Below are 21935 nucleotides of genomic sequence, written 5' to 3'. Positions count from 1 at the left end.
TCAGACATGGCACCCGCAACTCTGACCATGTGGGTTCTATCCATGAGCCAGTTGGCAACTCATCTCATAACATAGGGGTTAATGTTCAAGCTGGTAAGCTTATCTATAATGCCAGAGTGGGGAATGGTGTTAAAGGCCTTAGCGAGGTCCAGGTAAGCTGTGTGGACTACCTTTCCCTCATCTATGGCATTGGTAACTGTTTCAAAGAAGTCAACTAGGTTTAGGATGCAAGATCTGCCTTTAACACAGCCGAAATGGGTAGGGTCCAGTGTCTGGAGGTTCCCAATGTCTCTGGTAATGAGTTCCATGATGATGCGCTCCATAGCTTTGCAGATCAGGCTAGTCAGGCTTATAGGGCAATAGTTCCCAGGATCCGTTGTGGCACCACCTTTGTGGAGCAGGATAACTGTTGCTGTGTGCCATTCTTTGGGTACATAGCCTGTGGTAAGGCTGAGTTTGAACAGTGAATTTAAGTGAGGGTTTAGTTCATTTTGGAGCTCATGTAAGACGCAGCCTGGGATACCATCTGGTCCCACTGATGCTGTGTTTTTGGCTTTGGAAAGGGCTGTTTTCACCTGTGTGTCTGTGATGTGTGGGGCTCTACATTCTTCTGGGATGGACACGGGCCCTTTTGGGGGTGGGGGGTGTAAAGTTTGCACTGAACCTGTCAGCCAGGATGTTGGCAATGTCAGTTGGTTCAGTGTATTTTTTTACCATTTTGCACTAGCTCAGAGCATATCTGAGAGTTGCCACCTAGATTCTTGACATAGCTAAAGAAGGCTTTGTGATTATCTTTAAAGTCTTTGGCAATTTTTCTTTCGAAACTGGCCTTCGATGATTTTATGAGGGATCATAGTTTCTTGCTAATACTGATCAGGGATGCCTTCCCTTTTTGGGATTTTGCTCTATCATGTAATAGTTTCCACCCTCTGTTGTATAGCTTATTATGGCCAGGGTCCACCAGACTGGTTTCCTCTTTTTGGCGGAGTGAGTCTTGGTTTTACTTGGGATGGCTCTCGATCCATGCACTCCTGTAGGTGCTCATAGAATGCATTTGTAAAGGATTCTGCGGTTTGGGCAGCTTTATCCTTTAGCAAGGGGGCTTTGAAACTTTCCATCTCGGTCTTGAGAAGTGTGAAGTTTGCTTTTGAAAAGTTTTTTACAGTGGTTTCCTTGACTGGGGGGTGGGGTCGGGATGTGGATGTCCAGTGTGATTAGTTTATGGTCTGATCTTACCAGCAATGGGTTTACCTCTGGTGTGGAACATTGATCCCCCATGTTGGTGATGAACAGGTCCAATATGTTGTCACCTCTTGTGGGAGTGGTGACTAGTTGTTCCAGGGTGTTTGAGTTTATAAACTCTAGGAAGCGTTGGGCAAAGGAGTTTGTACTTGAGTAGTTTTCCCAGTCAATGTTTGGGTAGTTGAAATCACCCAATATCATGGTGTTTGGTAGGACCTTCATATTTTCCAATGTTCTCAGGAATGCTGAGTGGGGGTCCTGAGGCAAGGTGGGTGATCTTTAGCAAGCTACAATCTGAAAAGCAGCTCTGCTCACTGTTAGTTGCACATGGATGGTCTCCGAGGCCTTGTGCTGTGCCACTAATCTGGAGGTGTGGGTATCCTTGATGAAAATGGATACACCCCCGCCTTTTGTATTTCTGTCTGGGTTCTGGGGCCAAAAGGTATGGAATGAGTTATAGTCTGGTAGTGCTGGGGTGCTCTCTGGAGCCTTGAACCAGGTTTCTGTTACTGCACAGATATCGATTTTCTCCATACTGAGGAGTGCCTCGAGTGCGTGCTTTTTCAGGTTTAGACTTCTGGCATTGATTAGCATTACCCTCAGTTTTTGGTTTCTTGTGTTGTTTATGGAGGTGGGTTTGTCTTTTGAACCTTGCCTAAAAAAGGCATTATGGGGGTGGCAACAGCCTTGGCCAGTATTCGAAGCATAAGGGCGACAGGTGCAAGCCATCTCTGGTGAAGCAACATGGCTTGTCGAGCATGTCATCCCAGGCTGACAGACACTGGATCCCCTTTGAACAACACCAATAGCTTAGCCAATTGTTAAAATTGATCATTTTATCTTTATACTGTGGCATCATTCTTGGTGAGGGCAAGATGCTACTCAGGGTCAGGGTCATACCGGCCTGGGTTATATGATCAAAGAGCTCCTCTATGTCTCTTTTCATGGAGTCCAGGGAGGTACATCTCAGGTCATTCACACCAACATGGACAATGACAGAGTCATATTTGTACCTGTTTTGGAGTGACCTGAGTGCTTGTGTTATGTGACGGATCCTGGCACCCGACAGGCAGCTTGCAGTAACCTTCTCCTTGTTCAGTCTAGTGAGTGGGACGTCTGTGTGCCTGACAATAGAGTCACATATTACTAGTGTATTGGGTGTGTTATTTAGCCTTAAGGGCTGTGATTGCACGGCACACTGACTTTGTGAATATGTGATACGTGGTTGTTGTTGGGGGGGTGGAAGTTGCTTGGATGTCTGCTTTGGAGGTCTCTGCTGCTTTGGCAGATTTTTATTTAGAGCCTCCGAGTATGTTTTTGTGTATTTATGTGTGTTGTTTGCTGGTGCAGATATGACTGGTCTATGTGAGACTGGCAGTGTGGTGCAAGTGTTTCCCTTCTCCTCATGACTGACTTTTCCAGTCTTGGGTTGAGAGAGCTTGGCCTCCAGTTTGGCTGTATAGTTGCATCTCTCAGATACATTTGTGTTTGTTGGAAGGAGGAGAGGGTTGTCTGTGTACATGAGGCAATTGTAACATTGCCTCAAGATGCCCAGATTCACCAGCTGGACTGTGTATGGCACTTTGATGGTTCCTTTCTGAATTACTGCTTTGCATGTTCATCCTTGCTTACCCTGGGGCTAATGTAGTATGTTCACTCTATGCTCAAGCACAGAGCCTGCAGAATCCATGTCACTTCTACTCTGCATTAATGATACATTTGTTAGCGCACCAATTCCTCCAAATGATGTGGGTTCTGGGATGTCCAAACATGTGGCCATGTGCATGAAACTACTATTCTGCTCTGCATAAACATCATTAAGGTTTTGCTCTGCATAAACAAGATTAAAGTTTATGTTACAGTTTTGGATGCTGGTTTCTGCAAAATACCTGCCTAGTGCAGGCATGGGACCAATATATTTTTGTATCTGCTCCACATAGACTATCAGTAGCACCTGTTGGGCCATCATGATGGCCGTTTATATAAAGTGAATACCTGGTGTCAAGTTTCCCAGGTGGTGTGTAGTGCCAATAGTATCACACACTGTGGTGAGCAAATTACTGTAGTGACCCATGATTCCACCACCTTGATTTGATTCCCAAGTGAAAGGTAGAGGGCAAAGGTTAGGGAGAATATGCCAAACTTTTATTGTAAGCACGTTTTTTTTTTTACTGTCATCTGTTACCTTTATTTATTTAGATAGTTTCACACCATCCTGAATTCTTCCTATTTCTCCCTACTTTCTCTTACTGTGGTTGATGACAGGGAGTTTAATAGGGAAGCTTGTCTGAGGACTGTTGACAGACTCTCCTGGTGGTGGAGTACATATACTATTTCCAAGACTGCATTATGCAGTTGCAGCTTTATGTGTAATATACATGTGTACTAATACATTTTATTTTTTCCTTTCACTGTTTTTTTCCTCTTCATCCTTCTACAGGTTCATTGGGGTGCTGGTTATAAAGTGGTGGCAGGTACCTACGTTTATGCCAGTTGATGTGTCTGGGGTTGGTTTATGACAGTTGCCAGGTTTGTCTTTCACTAGGGTAACATACGTCAGCAGAATTAGATGCAGTGTCTGGTTGCATCTGAGTTGTGCCAACAGTTGGACACCTGCTTTGGTACAATGGAGCACCTCTTGGCATGACTGGTAGACTTGCATTTCAGACAGGTCTTCACCATCAATCTATAACAGTCAGAGTCTGTCCATCATGTCAGCCATTGAGATGACTGATATCTATGTGGGCTGTCCACTTGGCAGGTTAGACATGCCCCCTGTACTCCACCATATTCCCCATCCTTTTGTTCTCTTCCTGTATGAGTCATTCACCATACCATTTTTACAGTTCAAGTATCCTTATCACCACTTGCCCTCACTCTGCATCCCTATGCTTTTGTTCTCACTTTTTGTGTCAATACTGCTTCCCTACATATCTTCTTTTTATATTTGATTATATATCCTGGATAACTTTCCTGGTTCCACTAGTCTTTCCATGCAAGCTCCTTGTTCTTTCCTCATCTGCCATTCATCCTCAACTACATATATTAGTCACCTGTTCCATCCATCCATCCATCCATCCATCCATCCATCCATCCATCCATCCATCCATCTATCCATCTATCCATCCACAACTACTTTTTCCCATTTTTGCACAAGGAGTCAGAGTCTCCTTTCTACAGTAACAATCATCTTGAGTCAATGTTCATACTTTTGAGTGACTAGTCCTGTCCTCTCCCTCATAACTTTTCATTTCTTATGGCTACACTTGTTTGGTCTCTTCTGCTTGTTAGTCCTCCATTTCTACCTTTACTATTTCCCCCGTTCCTCCCCATTTACAGAATGAAGTGTGTTGGCACTTTGCTGTGCTGGGCCCACTGTGGCCTGCTAACCTGCTCACAGTGCCAAAGTTGCTAGTATGGGGCACTTTCTGTCCCTCTGTGGCCTGCTGACCTGCTCACAGAGCCAGAGATGCTGATATGGTGCACTTTCTCCAGGTGTGAAAATAAATGCATAATCTTGAGCATGACAGCTTTCTGTTCTTGTCATGATCATCATGTCATCGATGGTAGCTCAGTCCCTTTTCTACTGTTTAGTATACCAGAAACACAGATGCACTAATTTGCCATGCAGTCCTTTTTTGCAGATAATAGTGTTATGCGAGTCTTAATACATACCTAAGCAGCATGCAGTCATATCTTTCCAGAGGACACTTAATATTTAGTGTTGAACCATAACAAGCATAATGTTTCTGGATGTCCCATTAATAAATAACTCCAAATGCTTGCCTTTTTCCAAATTCATTTAGTATTTGTTCACTATGTATATATTTCACGTGCTTTTCTGAAAGCATGTATAATATGCATTTAAATAAAAATTAATTCTGGAGTGTGGATTTTTTAGCATTTATCCATGAGTGCTGTAGTTAAACATTGAGGGCAAAGCTCAGCGGTCTAACAAGAGAATAAGCAGGTAAATACTGCACATCTCACATGCTATAATTAATTATTACCACCATCACTGACTTTTGGTGGAGGTGTTCATGTTAAACAAAGAGTTCCAGATTGATTAACTTTATTGTTCTTTATACAGTAGTGTCAATATTGTTATCACTGTTTTATGCAAGTCTGTGCATGCATTGTAAAAAGCTGTGGTCCCCCTCCCATTGCAGTCATGATCACTCCTACTACTTCCATGTGCCAAGTGCTTCATTTGTGTTGCATTTGTTTATGGATACCTTATTTCTGTTTATGAATGCGTGTCTGACTCTGTCTATGATGAGAGTCCTCACTGGAACTTGCATGTAGTATGAGTAATTATATGGGATGTGTGGGTTACTGCATTTCTGTTTTTTTTTCAATGCAATAAGCATATCAATCACTTCCGGGTTGTCTGAAGCAGCAAGGAGCATGTATTGACTGTATCACTGTTATTATTAAAGAATCACAATGACTTTAGCTCAGCAGCTGGAGTCTCACTGAGCAAAAGGCACAGTGATCCTTTAACAGCAGTAATCGTTACACAGTGCATGATGTATGTTAGTCCAGATTTTTTTTTGACAACATTTCTTTGTTTAGTAGTAATGGTGTTTACTTGTATACATTATTTCCAGCCAATCTACATGTCCCTACAGCAGCAGTGCTATTGAGTATTTCAGAGACTGCCACGATTTTGATGCAATTCTGTGGTCATAGTCCAACAGAGCAGAGGTAAAAGTATGATGGGGTGAAGGGATCCCCAGACATAAGGTTTCAGTGGGTATAATTGGTGTGGGGTGATTCTGTGTGTTAATGAATGTAGCAAGCTGATATTAACAGCTTGATACAGTTGTAGGAGTATAAAAGACCTTTTTATTGTATTTATTTATTTATAAGCTGTTCAGCTGGGAGAAGAAGAACTTGTTTTAGCTTCATAATTTTGAGTTTAGAAGGTGGCAGTTTGAGAACATGCACAAGGAACCAGCTGAGCTAGCTATGGTAGTGTCAGTGACTCAATAGGTTGTACTCTTACCTTTGGAGAAGGCTGTAGGTTCTATTCTCTCAGCAAGTACTTGGGTTCATTTTTGAGTTCTGCCATAACAGTGTGGATAAAAAGGGTGTTGCAAACCTTAGTCTGCCATCCTTTGAATGAGATGTTAAACCAAGTTCCCACCTTCCTGAGTTGGTGGCAGCTCCAGAGGATACAAAAGATCCCAAGGCACTTTGCCAAAAAAAAAAAAAAACACTAACCAAGAGGGACTAACCCAATCAACAAAAATAAAATAACTTTTATCATGGTCAGACCCAGTTAAAGATTTTTTTTTTGCCCCTTCAGACCTCGTGTTTACCAGCCAGGCCCTCAGTATCCACTATCCTTGCTGGATCTACAATCTACTCTCCAACCCCCCGGACTTATTCGATTTTTCAGTTTGGCCAGTCATGGATCTTGAGTGTGTCCTGGGAGATTTTTCTTTTGACCTACTCATTCCCTTTCCCTATCCCCATGCTTGTTGATTACATCCAAGGACAGCTCCCCTCTTTGGACCACACCTCCCTTTGGGGAGCATATCAATGACCATGCTCCCACCTTTGTTGGGCATGCCCATCCCTTCCCTGCCACACCATCAGTCACATGAACCACTAGTCAAATCCATGAGCAGTAGTCAGGGCTTTATCCCTGTATGTCACTGGAGTAGCTAGACTCAGCTAAAGACTTGGTTACATAAGATGGTCAATATACTCCATTAGTTGCAGGTAAAGAGACAGAATTAGAGTACAGACAGAATACACTACCTCAAAAAATATGCTGTACAAATACTGTAGAAAATCTATAAAAAAAATATACAGGAAATGACCTTTGCAACCTTAGTGCATTTTTATCATGAAATCACAAAAGGACAGATATGAAAGCAGGTCCCTTTATTTCTACAAAGTTTCAGCTTTACTTTGAATCTAGAGGGAGTCAAATATTCTTCCACAAAGAATATTAAAAGTAAAAATGTCACATTGGAATCATAAAAAAATGAACATACCTTCCATAGGTGTGAATTCGTGACTAGTCTTGCTTCTGGGACCTTTCTGGAACAAAAGTATGTAACATATTAACAGCTGAATTTGTTTAAATAGCCAGCATAATGCTGTGGCAAAGCCCAAGATAAGTGTTATGCAATTTACATTTTCTTTAAGGTTCTTAAAAACTAAAATATTTAGCTATTTTTTTACGTTTTCAGTTTGTTAGATATTCTATGGTAAGCAGGAGAAGAAAGTGCATGTGTTTTGAACTTTTGACATTCTCCGTGAATTTGTGTTATTCTTCATTAGTTAATGAATTGTTTTAGTTATCACTTTGTGAAGAATGAAAGAAAAAAATATATTCTTAGGTTCGTAGGTTCATAGAAAGTTACTAGGCTAATGGCCATTGAGCCCTGACAAGCTTAGCCATATTTATTCAGATTTGCCCGAGATGTTGGTGGTTAGGTGAGTGAAGTTCACAAAGGTAAGAGTCTATAGTAGTTAATAAGGACTTCCTCTGTCCAGGAGAGACATGGGCACCACCTCAGGAGTGAATTTGTGGTCACTCGTCCCATTGATCTAGGAGACATTTGAAGAGGGTTAGGGAGGGGCTCTGTTTCATGTGAACTGAAAGCTTGTTCCAGAGAACTCAAAAACAGAAGAAGCAGAGAGCTCGATCATTCGTACTTTATTCAAAAAGCAGAATGTAAAAGCACAAAGCCTTCAAGTTGCATCAACTCTTTCTCAATGCACATAAAAAACATTTATTACACTTAACATTTATATCACAGAACCAGCTAATTAATTACATCCCAAATTGCAGTTAACTGGTAAAAGATCAGCCCTAAAAAAATTTAAAAAACAACATTTCACTTTGTTGTTTGACTTACTTTATTACTTAAAATAAAAATAGAAAAACAATAAAACATTATAAATATTATATAAATTCTCTCTTCGACTTTAAAATAGGTTTAACAGTATTCCTTAAATTTAACCCTGGAGGCTTATCTTCTCTAAAATAATTTATCCAGTTATACTCTGCAGCTTCAGTTCTTGACACAATACTGCCCCTTCTCACCCATTTACTAACCTTTTGTATCACTCTAAACATAAAATTGCGCTCATCTCCATATTCCATAACATGTTTACTTAAGGCATTAGTTCTAACCTTCATTCTTATTTCAGATACATGGGAGGTTATTCTCTCCTTTAGCTTTTGATTTGTTTTACCTATATAAAAATTATTACATGCAACACCAATTTTTTGTAATAACAGATTTGATCATACTAGTGTGTCTATTATACTTAGTGATATATCTGACCATCCTGACTGGCTCTTTTTGTCTCACCGCCACTTTATCAGAGAACTATGGTTTCCCTATAGTTCTACGTTCACTCATAATATTATTTGCATTGTGTCATACCATAGCACTAGGATATTCCTTAGATTCGAAATCCATAGCCATATTATTCAGCTCAGATAAAAATGTTTCATATTTTGTATTGTCTACTAACCCTAACAAATTGGCTCTTAACAACACTATTAAATATATATTTCAGATGCATACTAGTATAGTTTAAAAATCTAGATGTGTATACATTCTTCTTATGAATGGTAGTATCAACTGACTGTCCATCCTTTTCTAAGGTAATATCAAGAAACTCAATTTTAGTATCAGAAAATGTGTCTATATTGACTTCAAATCTTGAACTGAAGCAAATAGTAGGAGAAGGACCTTCCTTTACTTTTAAAAAGGAAAGGAATTTAAAACAGAAATTATGCTATAAGGATATGGTGACAAGTAAAATTAGTGACAATAATAGTAAAGTTATTACCAAAGGTACGAGCCCTTGTTTTAATTGTTCTTTTTGTAAATACATAAATTCTGACATTTCTTTTATTCACCCTATTACTGGAAAAATATTTTATTTTAATACCTTTGCTACATGCATCACTGAAAATCTAGTGTATATTGCAAATTGTATTGCATGTGATCATTTTTATGTAGGTAAAATGAATCAAAAGCTAAAGGAGAGAATTGCCTGTCATGTATCTGAAATAAGAAGGAAGGTTGGAACTAATAATGCCTTAAGTAAACATGTTATGGAATGTGGAGATGATATTTATAATGTTTTATTGTTTTTGAATTATTGTTTTAAGTAAAAAATAACTAAGTCAAACAACAAAGTGAAATGTTGGTTTTACATTTTTTTAGGGCTGGTCTTTTACCAATTAACTGCAATTAATGATGTAATCAATTAGCTGGTTCTGCAATATAAATGTTGAGTGTAGTGAATGTTTTCTATCTGCATTGAGAAAGAGTTGATGCAACTCAAAAGCTTTGTGCTTTTACATTCTATATTTTGAATAAACTATGAACAACTGTGCTCTCTGCTTCTTCTGTTTTTGTCTTCTGGATATTCTGATGTTTGGGACTCTAGTTTGGTACCTGTGACTTGTTTTTGGACTGTTCCAGAGAAGTGGCAGTCTCTGGGAGATATATCTATCTCTCCAGCATGACCTGTCCATTTTTGTGTAACCTGTAATTTCTTGCATTGAAACATCTGTGGTCTCTCCAGTTGCTGCAGGTGTCTGGTGAGGTACATGCAAAAGGGAGCATTGTACTTAATTATTGGTCTGATGAAGGCTGAGTATAATGGAATTATAATATCCTTAGATCTAGATGTGATGTCTTTACTTATAAGATGTGCCACTCGGAAGGATTTCCTACTATTGTGGATACACGGTGGTCAAAATTCAGGTTGCTATGAACCTGAGTACCTAGATCATATAGCACTGGGTCTACACTTAGGGGGATGCTGTCTATAATGTAATTAACAGGAATATCAGATTTCCCAAAGGGTATAATAATGTATTTTTTACATTTCGCTTTAATCCTTGGCTTTGGCACGAATCATCTGCTTGCATCAACCCTGTCTGCAATATATTAACATTGTTACGGGACTCAATGATTGCTTCAAATTTACAATCATCAGCGAAATTGGTCAGTCACAGGCCAGTCACAGGCCATCCAAGTTTGCCTGGACTTCTGAGAAATATATTCTGAATAGTAAGGGGCCCAACACAGAAACCTATGGTATGCCACTGGTGACTGGTCTTTTGCTAGAGGTGCAATCACCCACTTTTACAGTATGTGTCCTGTCAGTGAGTCAGCTGGCTACCCATTTGGTAATGTAGGGTTAATTCTCAATTAAAAAAGTTTCTCTATAATACCTGAATAGGAGATTGTGTCAAATGCCTTGGATAGGTCAAGATAGGTGGTTTGCACTCTTTCCCTTGTCCAGGGCCTTGGTGACTTTCTCAAAGAAGTCAACCATATTTAACAGGCATGATCTACCTTTAAGGAATCCGAACTGTATTGGTTCCAGAGTTTGTAGATTGCCAATGTCCTTGTTAATAAGGTCCATAATGATTCTTTCCATGGCCTTGCAGATGAGGCTAGTCAAGCTTTTGGGCCTATAATTCCCAGGGTTGGTTGATGGTCCTCCTTTGTGCAGAGGGATTACTGTTGCTTTCCCACTAGCCAGTTCACAGGTTATGGTTAAACAGGGATCCAAGTGGGTCTGCTAGGTCAAGTTTTAAGTTGTTTAAAAGGCAACCTTGGAGGTTGTCTGGTCCCACTGATGCCGTGTTTTTAGACTTGGAGAGTGTCAAGATGACTTGCTCTCTTGAGATTAAAGACTGAGGAATGGTGGCAGGTATACTCTGGGGGATGACTGGAGGGGAGAGGGGGTGAAGTTTGCTCCAAATCTGTCAGCTAGCAGGTTGGCTATTACCTCCTGCTGAGTACGGGTGGTGCCATCCACAACCAGTTCAACACATATCTGGGTATTCCTTTTCAGATTCTGGACATAGTTAAATAATGCCTTGTGATTTTCCTTAGTTAGGGAGTCTATTTTTGCTTCATAATTAATTTTGGAGGACTTGACAAGATCTCTGGTTCATTTGTTTAATCTAGAGAGAATTTTTGTTTCCTTTTTGAGCCAGTATCATCTTGTTCTTCGACGTTAGTTTCTTTCTCTTGTTCTACAACCTGTCTATACTAGAGGCCCACCAGGGTGGATTATTTTTTTTGGCAAGACCTGGTTTTAATCCATTGAGGTACAGAAGATTCTATATGACTGCTTAAATGGTTATACAGGGCATTGCTGTACACCTCTGCATAGGAGTCAATGTTATCTGCATTTGAGTGGGGCATTGAAACTTCTTATGCCACCACTTAGTAGGGGGTAATTTGCCTTTGAAAAATTCTTAAGCGTTTTTGAGCTTGAAGGGGTATTACATTGAATGTTACTAATTTATGGTCCGATCTTACCAGGGAGGGCAGTACACAGTGGGGGAGTACAATGCTCTCCCATGTTAGTACTATGTCCAGAACATTTGAGCCTCTTGTTGGTGTGCTGGCTAGGTGTTCCAGAGCATTTCCATTGAAAAAGTCCAGGAACCCCTGAGCCAACATGTTTGTGGTTGTGTAGGTTTCCCTGTCGATGGTAATATAATTAAAATCATCCATGAGTAAGTTGTTGGGCTGTATGGCAAGTGATTCTAGTAGGTCCAGGTATGTGTTATGCTTTGCCTGTTTCATGGTGGGGGATCTATATCTAGATATGATGTGATATGGGGCTTTGCCTATACTTAATTGGACATAAAGTAGCTCAAGAGAGTCATACTGTTTGACCAGTCTCAAGGTATACTTATCCTTAATGAAGATGGCTACACCTGCTACCTTGGTTCTTTCACACTCAGTTTATGGTCTGAACATATGGAAGTCATTGTAGACCTGCATGGTGGGGGTGCTTTCCATGCCTTTGAACCATGTTTCAGTGACTACACAGACATCAGAATCTTCCAAAGTGAGGAGTGCTTCCAGGGAGTGCAGTTTCTTGTTTAGACTCCTAACATTAAGCAGCAGTACCTTGAGTTTATCTAGAGAGGATTTAGTTATGTTGGGAGGTTGGTTATTTTGACACTGCCTAAAAAAAGGCACAATAGTGGTGGCTAATGTCTTTGCTAGTATCCATTAGCCTAGAGGAGACAGATGAAGACCATCTTTGGCAAAGCAGCATGACCTGTTGACCATGTCTTCCCAGGCTGACAGATATTGGCTCCCTAGACTGACACCAAAAGCTAAGGTAATTGATAAAATCAATATTTTTTTATTTCTATTGTGGCATCATCCTTGGATAAGGTAGACTGCTACTTAAGGCTAGGCTCATACCTGCCTGTCACACATAATCTGAGAACTCAGTCATGTCTGTCTTCATATAGTCCAGTGAGGTACATCTCAAGTCATTCACCCCGACATGGACTACGACGGAGTCATATTGGTATTTGTGGTTGAGTGACTTGAGTGCTAGAGCTAACCTTAACCTGTTCCTTATCCAGCCTGTAGTGGGGAACATCTGTTCATTTCCCAATGGAGTCCCCTATGACCAACGCATTAGGTTTTGTGGTGTTACACCATTTTTGCTTTGTTCTGTGTATCTGTGGTTTCCATTTGGAAGGCCTCTGATCTTTGATAATTTACTAGTGAGTACCTCCGCATATGTGGGTTTGTGTGTCATGTCCTTATTTAGTGTGGGAAGTGTGTGTGTGTGCTGACAATCTATTTAGCATTCAACTTGTCCTTATGTGAGAGTCTTGCCTCCAATTTCGTAGTGTAACTACACTTCACTCATAAAGTATTTGTTTGTTTCAGAAGTAAGTGGTTGTCAGTATACATGAGACAATTGTGACATTGCCGCTGGATGCCCATGTCTATCAGGATGGCCAGAGATGCAAAGCTACCCGTCCATGATAGCAGGTTCATACTGTATATTTTATTAAGGAAGGTAATGGGTTAATTTTACAGGACTGTGCTGGTAGTGCCAAGACTAGAAGAGGGACCTTTACTTCATGTAGGCTTCCAGGGAGACAACGCTGCTCAGTGCGCAATTGAGTTGCTCCTAGAACAGCAGAAAAGCTTGGACGGGATTCACTGACAGTGGTTTAGGGAAAAACTGAGCTTCTAGGCTTTTGTGTATCCAGGGCAGTGCTAACCACCACTGAGTGAAGAGCAGCACCATACAAACACAAGGCTTAAATATGAGCAAAGAGAAATACGTTTTAAGCTAACTATCAATCAGGAAAGCACACAATAACCCTTTCACCAGCAATCCCTAACTCAAGACAGGTTAGATCTGCATACTTCTGTCACAAGGGTGCAGAAAAACACATTTTTAATGTAAAAATAGCTGGTTTGGAGCCCAAGTGCAACAAGACCGCACAGACCAAGTACAACAACTGTACAACTAACAGATGCAATGCAATTCAGTGTAATTAACTTTAAAGTAGCAGTAGACAGAACAGTCTTGTTTTTTTTTTTTGCTAGAGAGTGCAAAAATAACATCAAACAGCTTAAGAAACTTCTAAGTAGCAGTCACAGTATATAATAGAAATGCAAAAAAATACTTCTGCATATGTGTGCTTTTGAACTCTATATTCAATTTACTTTGCCAGATCTAGTGAGTCCTATTGTCTGTTCCTAAGCATCCACTTACATATATTTTGTACAATCAGATATAAATACTTCCTTCATCATGAGACTGCCAATGCTTTTGTGCTGTATTACAGCTGATGCATTTGTGGTTTGTATAGTATATATCAGAATTTTACTGCAACCACAAACAAATACAATGGAAACACTAATCAAAACAATTTATTATAACAAGCTAAAATCGTTTATTTGGTTTAGTAATTCAGTATTTCATTCTGATTGATTTGATAGCCTGATCATTTCTGTTGGCTTGCCTGTGCATTTGATACAACAATATCAGTAAGGACCTTAATAACTTGTGTGAGATGAATTTGGAGTTCTTGGCAATGAGGTAATGTTCTTGCTAGCTGCCTGATCAGAGACATTCAACTAGGACTAATATGAATTATTTTACACTCAGTATGTATTCCTGTGGTATAATTCAGGGTTCTGGTGAGGACATTAATTTGTACATTTTTGACTGCCCTTTTTCATTATCCCTAAGTTCTGTCCCATTTTTGACATGTTTGTACCCCTTTAATAGCTTTAGACCAGCACGAGATGAGTGACAGCTAAGAAGCAATGGCTACTGTCCAGAAAGTGCAGATGATTTTTTGTATACACGAGCAGGCAATGTGCAAATGCCTCATATTTAGGAGTTCTTAGACTTTGTCCTATAAATCTGTGTTCTTGAGCTACAGTGCATGAATACTCACTGGCAGTAACACACCTCAGAGAGTTTCCATGTTGTGGACTTGCAACACTAGATCATCTATCAGATAACCAAATTCCTCATGAGTGAGGCAGTAGCAACAACAGCTCAGTCTTATTAACCCTGACAGGGTCCTCCAAAAACTAGGCTTATAATTTGAATCCCACCCCCTTTTATCCTGGACACTGTCACTGAAAAAAAATGCATCACAGTACGGCTTTTGCCATTATTTTTACATTATTTTTTACATTTTATTAATTTATAAATAAATAAAATAGTTAATTAATTTACTTATTTATTTATTTATTTATTTACCTATGCTTATAGGGATAGTCAGTTGGACCATGCAAAACCCTTTTTCGGAAGAGAGCCATGGAGAAAAGCTCCAAAAAGACATAAAAATAATAGGAAACATAATTAAGAAGCAAAATTTAGTAAACATGATTGTAAATTGTAAGGGTCACATAAGAGAAAAATCCAGCAACAATATTTTAGAAAACAATATATGGTAACAGTTGACTTAGAAAGAGTAAAGGAACAGTGAAAAGGTAGGAGTGGCTAAGGAAGGAAAGATGGGATAGCAAGGGAGAGAAAAAGAAGAGAGAATGAAGAAAGAGGGGATGTGAGACTTGAGCATACCTCTCAACTTTTAACAGCAAGAAATCTGAACAAAGCTATAAATAATGGGGGCAAAAAGACCCCAAAATAGGAACACTTTTTAAATATTGCTCTTACAAACTTAGAAAGTTGATAGAATAACAGGTTTTGAATTATCATGAATTTTCTGAAGGGTACAAAGTCTGAAACTTAAATTTCTGTCATTATTTTTCTGAGTTCTACCCTCAATGTTTTGCCAATGATTTGCCAGAAAATCCCAATTTTATGAGAAAAGACCAAAAATATGAGGCAAAATTCTGGACATTTTGCAAAAATTTGTACAGTTGAGAGGTATGGACTTGAGTAAGAAGTAAGGAATTAAAAATGGTTGAGGAGAGAGGGATGGACTATTTAGCAGAATAAAACAAAGAAAACAAAGGTATAGGAGGAAACAGAAGCAGGTATATAAATGGAACATCGATGTAAGAGTGAAGGAGAAAGAAATGATTAGAAAGCCTGGGCTTCCACTGAATCTGCTATCATACGCTTAATATAGCAATAGCCAATGACATTGGTGTGGTATATTGAAGATTTACCCACAGTTGGTGTGGTTTAATCATGAGGGTGAAGTGATTAAACAAAGGGAACCGTTGGTAAATCTTCAATATACCACACCACAGAGTTGGTTATTGTCATTATACAATGACATTATTTAAGAAAAAAATGTACTTACTTTTCTATAAATAATGTCTTTGTATAATGGTACTGTGGTGGTCTTCCTCTCCTGGAACATTGCTGATGCACTGCGCATGCGTATGGGACTTGTGTTCCTATGCTTTTGCAGTACACCAGTGCTGTGTGAAGAAGCAACAGAGAAAGGAATCTCTACATTGCTTTTTCTAACTAAAAACAAAAGAAACAAGCAAACAAACAAACTGGGAGGTTTGTAACATACAGGAGAGATGGGACAGAGGAAATGAAAGGATAATCAGATATGCTTATTTAATTTTATATAACTCACCTGGTTATCCTTTTATAATTCTCTGTGCCATATCTGTTGTTCATTTTAGTCTCCAGATTTGTCAGCTTATTAAAAAAAAAAAAAATGAAATAAAAGTAAATTTTTTGTTGCATATATTAATATGACCAGATCTTTTTCCATTGGTATATGCTTAGAATTACAACGGGCACACTGATTGGGCTGACCAATCAGTGTGCTCGTTTTCGAATATTAATGGACAGTCATTGTATAATATAAGTGTTTTGCTCTCAAAGAGCCCTATGTCCTGGTGAAATGATTTATTGAAATTCAGCAAGCTTTCATCATGAAGAGTACCTCAGTCGTATAATTCTAGCATAATGAAGACTCACTACATTTTATTAGTTTACTAAAACATTCACAGTTGAGCATACTATGCTGCATTTTTTTAAGATTTTTTTTACAACTGTATACTGTTGTAAACCGCTTTCTTTTTTAATTCTAATTTAACATTGTTAATCATATCTTTAAGATAATTTTCTAGTCGTTTTATCTGGCTGTTGTATCCATAACTGTTATCAAAAGTATTGCATTTTTGCTTTCTATTCTTCTCTGCTGATTTTAGTCATACAGGTATTTCATGTGCTTTTATGTAGGTGCCCTAACATTTAGTGCAGAAGCTTGCTTACAATTTTTCTCTTTACTTATTTCATTTTATTGCAGTTTTCTCTCCATGTCTCCATTGAAGATGGGGCACAACTCAGTGTCATAATCTAGTTTGCAAAATCTAGATAAATAGAAGTAAATAAAAATATGAAATAATGTAAAAAGAGTGTTTAGATGCAGTTTTTTTATCAATAGTGTGCTGACTCTTAACTGCTACCCTAGATGGTTTATTAGATTGCAATAATTTCACCATTCATTCCATTTGAGGACACTGGTATTAGTCCAACCTTGACTAGGCTGCTCAGTAATGTTTTGCGTTACCCAGTGGTGTCCTACCCAGAGGTGCAGCTGTTATTGATAGGAATCACAGTCACTAAGTAGACAGTTATCATCCAGTGTACCAAAATGTGTGTGTGTACGTCTGTGTGGATGTATGGATATGTGTGTGCATGTGCATGTACGACCATGCATGTGCATATATGTCTGTCTGTTTTTGCAGATGTGCATGTGTATATGTGTGTGTGTGTCTGTGTGTGTGTGTGTGTGTGTGTGTGTGTGTGTGTGTGTGTGCGTGCGCGCGCTTGTATGGGTTGGCATGCATCACTTGGTACTGCTAACATTTCCTTGACAGACCAAAATATATGACTACACATAATTTCCCAATGATCTCCTATAAGGATGTCAAATTAATACATATTTTAGATGGTTTCCTTTTTCCCCCACTGTCTCTAGATCTTATGAAATACGGCCTCTCGTCTGGTCATTTGTACTTTGAGAGCTCAGGTGTCAAGCAATGGGAAGAGGATTGTGCCACAAGAATATACAATACTAGAGTGAAATGGAGAGCTAGCACAGAACACCCAGGCTGTCAGCAACTGAGTAATTAGCTAGTTTGCATGACTTTATTTTTTGTCTATCTTTTATTTTTTATTTACTTATCTCTCTTTGATAAACAGGTAAGTGGATTGATACAAGAAAAAAAATGTATGCACAGACTAAAGAATACACATATTTGTACGGGTCTACTTGAGATTACCAAAATCTCAATAGACTGACACACTAAACGCCGAGCTGAAAAGCTCAATGTGTCAGCTGAAATGCCAACTTCTAAATAGTCGACAGTCCAACTTGAGCAGAAAAGGAAATCCGCTCTTGTGGATGTTGTAGTGCGATCTCGGAGTTGGTATATTTAAGTTACAGGGGGTATGGGGGGTGCAGGGAAGCGTAGCCCCCCTGCAAGAAAGTGAAATGTGAAGGTAAGTGTTTTAGATTTTTTATTTGTAGTGTATGTTTTGTTTTAGTGGTAAGGGTTTAGTTTAGTGTAGATGGTGGGCAGGGTGTGAGTGAGGGGAACTAGGTAGTTTTATGTCACATGTGTTTTTTCTTTTGTATGTTGTTTGTGTGTGTTGTGTGTATGTTTTATGGAGGTGTGTCATGATTTTGAAGTGTCGGTAGTGTGTGTCGGGTATGTGCAGTTTTGGTGTTGTGAAATGTCGGTGTTGTCGACTCTGTGTTTTGTGTGTCGGTTATGTGGGATGTCGGGTAAGTGAAGTAGACCCATTTGTACATAGTGCAGCAACACAGTAGAAACAATACATTTGTATGTTATTTACAATTATAAATGCAAGTAATATTATTTACAGTATGTACAGTTTAGGCAGGCATTCAACCAGTGGTCATTTGCTAAAAGAATATCTTTACAAGTAATATGTGACTAAAGCATGAGCCTTGGTCATGAAAGCAGAAGAATTTGGTGTCCTTAAACAGCTGTCTGTTCAGTTTGTTTATAAAATTATTGAAGTGTCTTTTGCTGTCTCATGTCTGCAAGTAACCAGTTTCAAACAATAGTGCTTAACCTAGAGAGAGCTCTTTATCTTGTTGAGGTTTTAAAACAAGTTCTAACAAGAATACATGTGATCCTATTGTCTGTAGGTGTGTAGTTAAGCTGCTTGATATGATAAATCTCTAGGCCCTAAAGTCCAACCCAAAAATTAATTAACATATACTTAGTAACAGGGATTTTCTAAGTTCACCAGAATTTTTATTTATTCTATTAGATAGTATGTGACTAGTGGTCCACACCTTTAGACCACAAAATGAATGTGTCAAAACCAGAGGAGGTGGTGTTTCAGTCTATATTAGAGATAAACTCACCTCCCATCTAGTTAGGCTGGACAACTCCATAGACTTACTCTAGGTCCAGGTCACAGTGGGTAAGACCCCCATTCAAGCCATGGTCAGTTATAGATCCCCCTACACGGCTCACAACACCCAAAAAGCCTACTTGACAAAACTGGAGACAATCCAATTTTAACAAACACACTGGTTATGGGTATTTCAGTTCTCCCACCATCAACTGGGAAACCTACACTAGCCCTAACTCACTAGTGCATACGTTTCTTTACTTTGTTAATTCAAATGCCCTGGAACAAATTATCCATATTTCAACAAGGGGAACAAACATTCTGCATCTGGACCTCACCAACATGTCAACCAGATGCACTACCGCAATTGTCAGACCCTCATTATAGGTTCATAGGTGTTTACTAGGCTAATGATCACAAGGGCCTTTTTAAGCCTAGCCATGCATCTTAAAATTAGTAAAAATTGACCACAAATCATTTACCTCTACAATCACTTGCATAAGTGTATAAACTCGGCTGTACCAGAAAGAATCAAACCCAGAGCACTAAGTAAAAATAAGCTGCCATAGTGGGCATCCAGCATCAAAAAACTTTGCAATAATTGCAAAATGTTGCTGCCCAAGAATACAAAGGCAAGGCCCCAACAATGGAAAAGCATCGTCCTCAGTCTTAAACAGACAAATAAGAAAACTTGTCAAATCCTCCAAGGGCACCTTTGAGAAAAACTTAGCAAGCACAGCCAAGGATAACCATAAGGCCTTTTACAGTTATGTACGTAACCTAAAGGGCAGGATCCAAGCATGTGCAGAACTAGTAGTCAATGGTATTACACACACTGACCTCCACAGAGATAGCAAACTTGCTAGTAGATAGGTTTGGTGAAAATTTCACTCCCTTATCCCTCCTAACTTACAACAGACCTTCCCCCAAACTTCCCCCACCTTAAATATCTGAAGAGCAGATCTTCAAAGCCTTGTTCAAGACAAAAAACACAGCCTCTATGGGACCAGACGACATCCCAGGCTATCTTCTAAACAGGCTAAAATATAAACTAGCATCAACACTAAGTTCGCTTTTCAATCATAGCCTAACCACAGGCTTTGTTTCTGCAAAATGGAGAACAGCAGCAGTTATTCCCCTCCACAAAGGTGGCCTGACTAGTCTCATCTGTAAAGCCATGGAACATATTATGTGGACCTCATAAATAAAGACATAAGTGTCCTCCAAGCCCTAGATCCTACACAAGTCATCTTTGTGAAGGGCAAATCCTGCCTGTTAAATATGGTGGATTTCTTGGAAAATGTGACCAAGGCCATTGATGAGGGCAAATCTGGGCACACAGCATATCTTGACCTTGCAAAGACTTTTGACACAATTCCACATTCACATAATGCCACAGGTTCCTGATAAAGGAATTCTCCCTCCTGGGTATAATATACTTCTACTTGATCTTTGAAAGAGAAAAGGTGGTGGAGTTACCATTGCCTATGCCAATCACCTCACTCTTTCACTCCTAGACAAACAAATTTCACCCTTCCTTCCAGCTGAAATACTGATTAATCAGAACAATTACATCACTGTCATCATAGCGGCAATATATATTCCACCTAGGGACAACATCCCCATACTGGAAAATTTTGTCTCCTACCTCTCTCAACACATTCATAATGAAATCATCTGCCTCAGTGACGTTAACATAAACTGGTTATCCCTCTGCTCACCTAACTCTAGTGAATCAATTAACCTACACAGCTTCACTAACTAATCTCCACATCTACTCATGCCAATAAATCTCACACTTCCATTTCCCTTATTGACTGGATATTAGTCTCAGACCAACTAAAATATCACAACCCTACAACACTACGTGACTCTCTAAGTGACCACTCCCCTGTAAAGTTTTACTCCCCATACTCCAGGCCCGCACAGATTCATTACATGTCACAAGTTAACTAACTTCCAACCTGAAACTCTCAATGCCCTCCTCTCCCAAATCAGCTGGTCCTCTCTGAATCTAATGACCCTAGATCAGGCAGCACAAACATTTAACTCCATTTCCTAAATATCCTTAACTCACTAGCACCCATCCTCACTGTACATATTAAAGCTAAAACACCCCCTCGGTTAACCAAAGCCACTCTTAACTTAATTAAATCAAGGGAAAGAATGTGGAAAATATGGGTGAAATCCAAGCTACCCATCCACTTACGAAAATAGGAACTTAGAAACCTAACAAAAAACAAAACAAGGACCAAAAAAATTCTATCATAACCCACCAACTGCTCAAAAGTCAAACCCCTCTGAGTTCTGGCATGCAATTAATCAAATTATTCATCCTGGTAACCCTTCTAATCCAAACCCCTGCCCTACAAAAACACCACAAGAAACTGCAACTATATTTAACTCACACTTTATTGAATCTATCAAAAGGATGCTACCCTCCACCTCCCTAATTATCAACACTGTAATCTCTCCTAGCCCTACTCTCTCCTCAAACTCCAGTAATTCTTTTTCCCTCAAATATGTACCTACTAGTTACATCAAAACTCTACTAGGCAAACTAAAACCCTGTTATCCTTCTGCTGACAACATCCCTGCCTACTTCCTTCAAGTAGCAGCAAACTCTCCGACTTTTCTTGTATCTATTCTCATTAACCACTTCATCTCTGAATCTAAAGTTCCCACTATCTGGAAGGACTTCTACACTATACCTATACATAAAGAAGGTAACTCCTGAGAATTCTCCAGCTTCAGACCTATAGCTATTTTTTCACCCCTCTCTAAAATCCTGAAAAAAATGCATTCGCAAACAGGTCATGCAACATTTATTACAAGCAAATCTTCTTACCCCCACTCAGCATGGCTTTCGCCCAAAACACAGTACTACCACAGCTCTCCTATCCTTCATTAAAACTATCTCTGAAGCAAGCGACAATAATAACCTGGTCTCCTGCTTATTCCTTGATCTTTCAAAAGCTTTTGACACAGTCTCCCACTCTCCCTTCTAAGCAAACTGACTAACCTCAACTTCTCTTCCCCTACTATAGAATGGTTTTCTAACTATCTCGCAG

General features: G+C 39.3%; 1 protein-coding gene across 1 annotated transcript in view; it reads right to left on the bottom strand.

The window, feature by feature from the left end:
• The window catches only part of LOC122794927, a 1846783-nt gene that overhangs the window by 346763 nt on the left and 1478085 nt on the right, over positions 1 to 21935 (bottom strand). The window contains exon 7 of the mRNA XM_044063520.1: positions 7251 to 7296. Coding sequence (XP_043919455.1) covers positions 7251 to 7296 — 46 coding nt within the window. The remainder of the gene's footprint in view (positions 1 to 7250; positions 7297 to 21935) is intronic.

Source organism: Protopterus annectens, chromosome 2.part1 (assembly GCF_019279795.1).
Source record: "Protopterus annectens isolate FY-2018-M chromosome 2.part1, PAN1.0, whole genome shotgun sequence".
Lineage (NCBI taxonomy): Eukaryota > Metazoa > Chordata > Ceratodontiformes > Protopteridae > Protopterus > Protopterus annectens.
The sequence above is the reverse complement of the archived record's forward strand: the minus strand, read 5'-3'. Positions and strand labels throughout refer to the sequence as shown.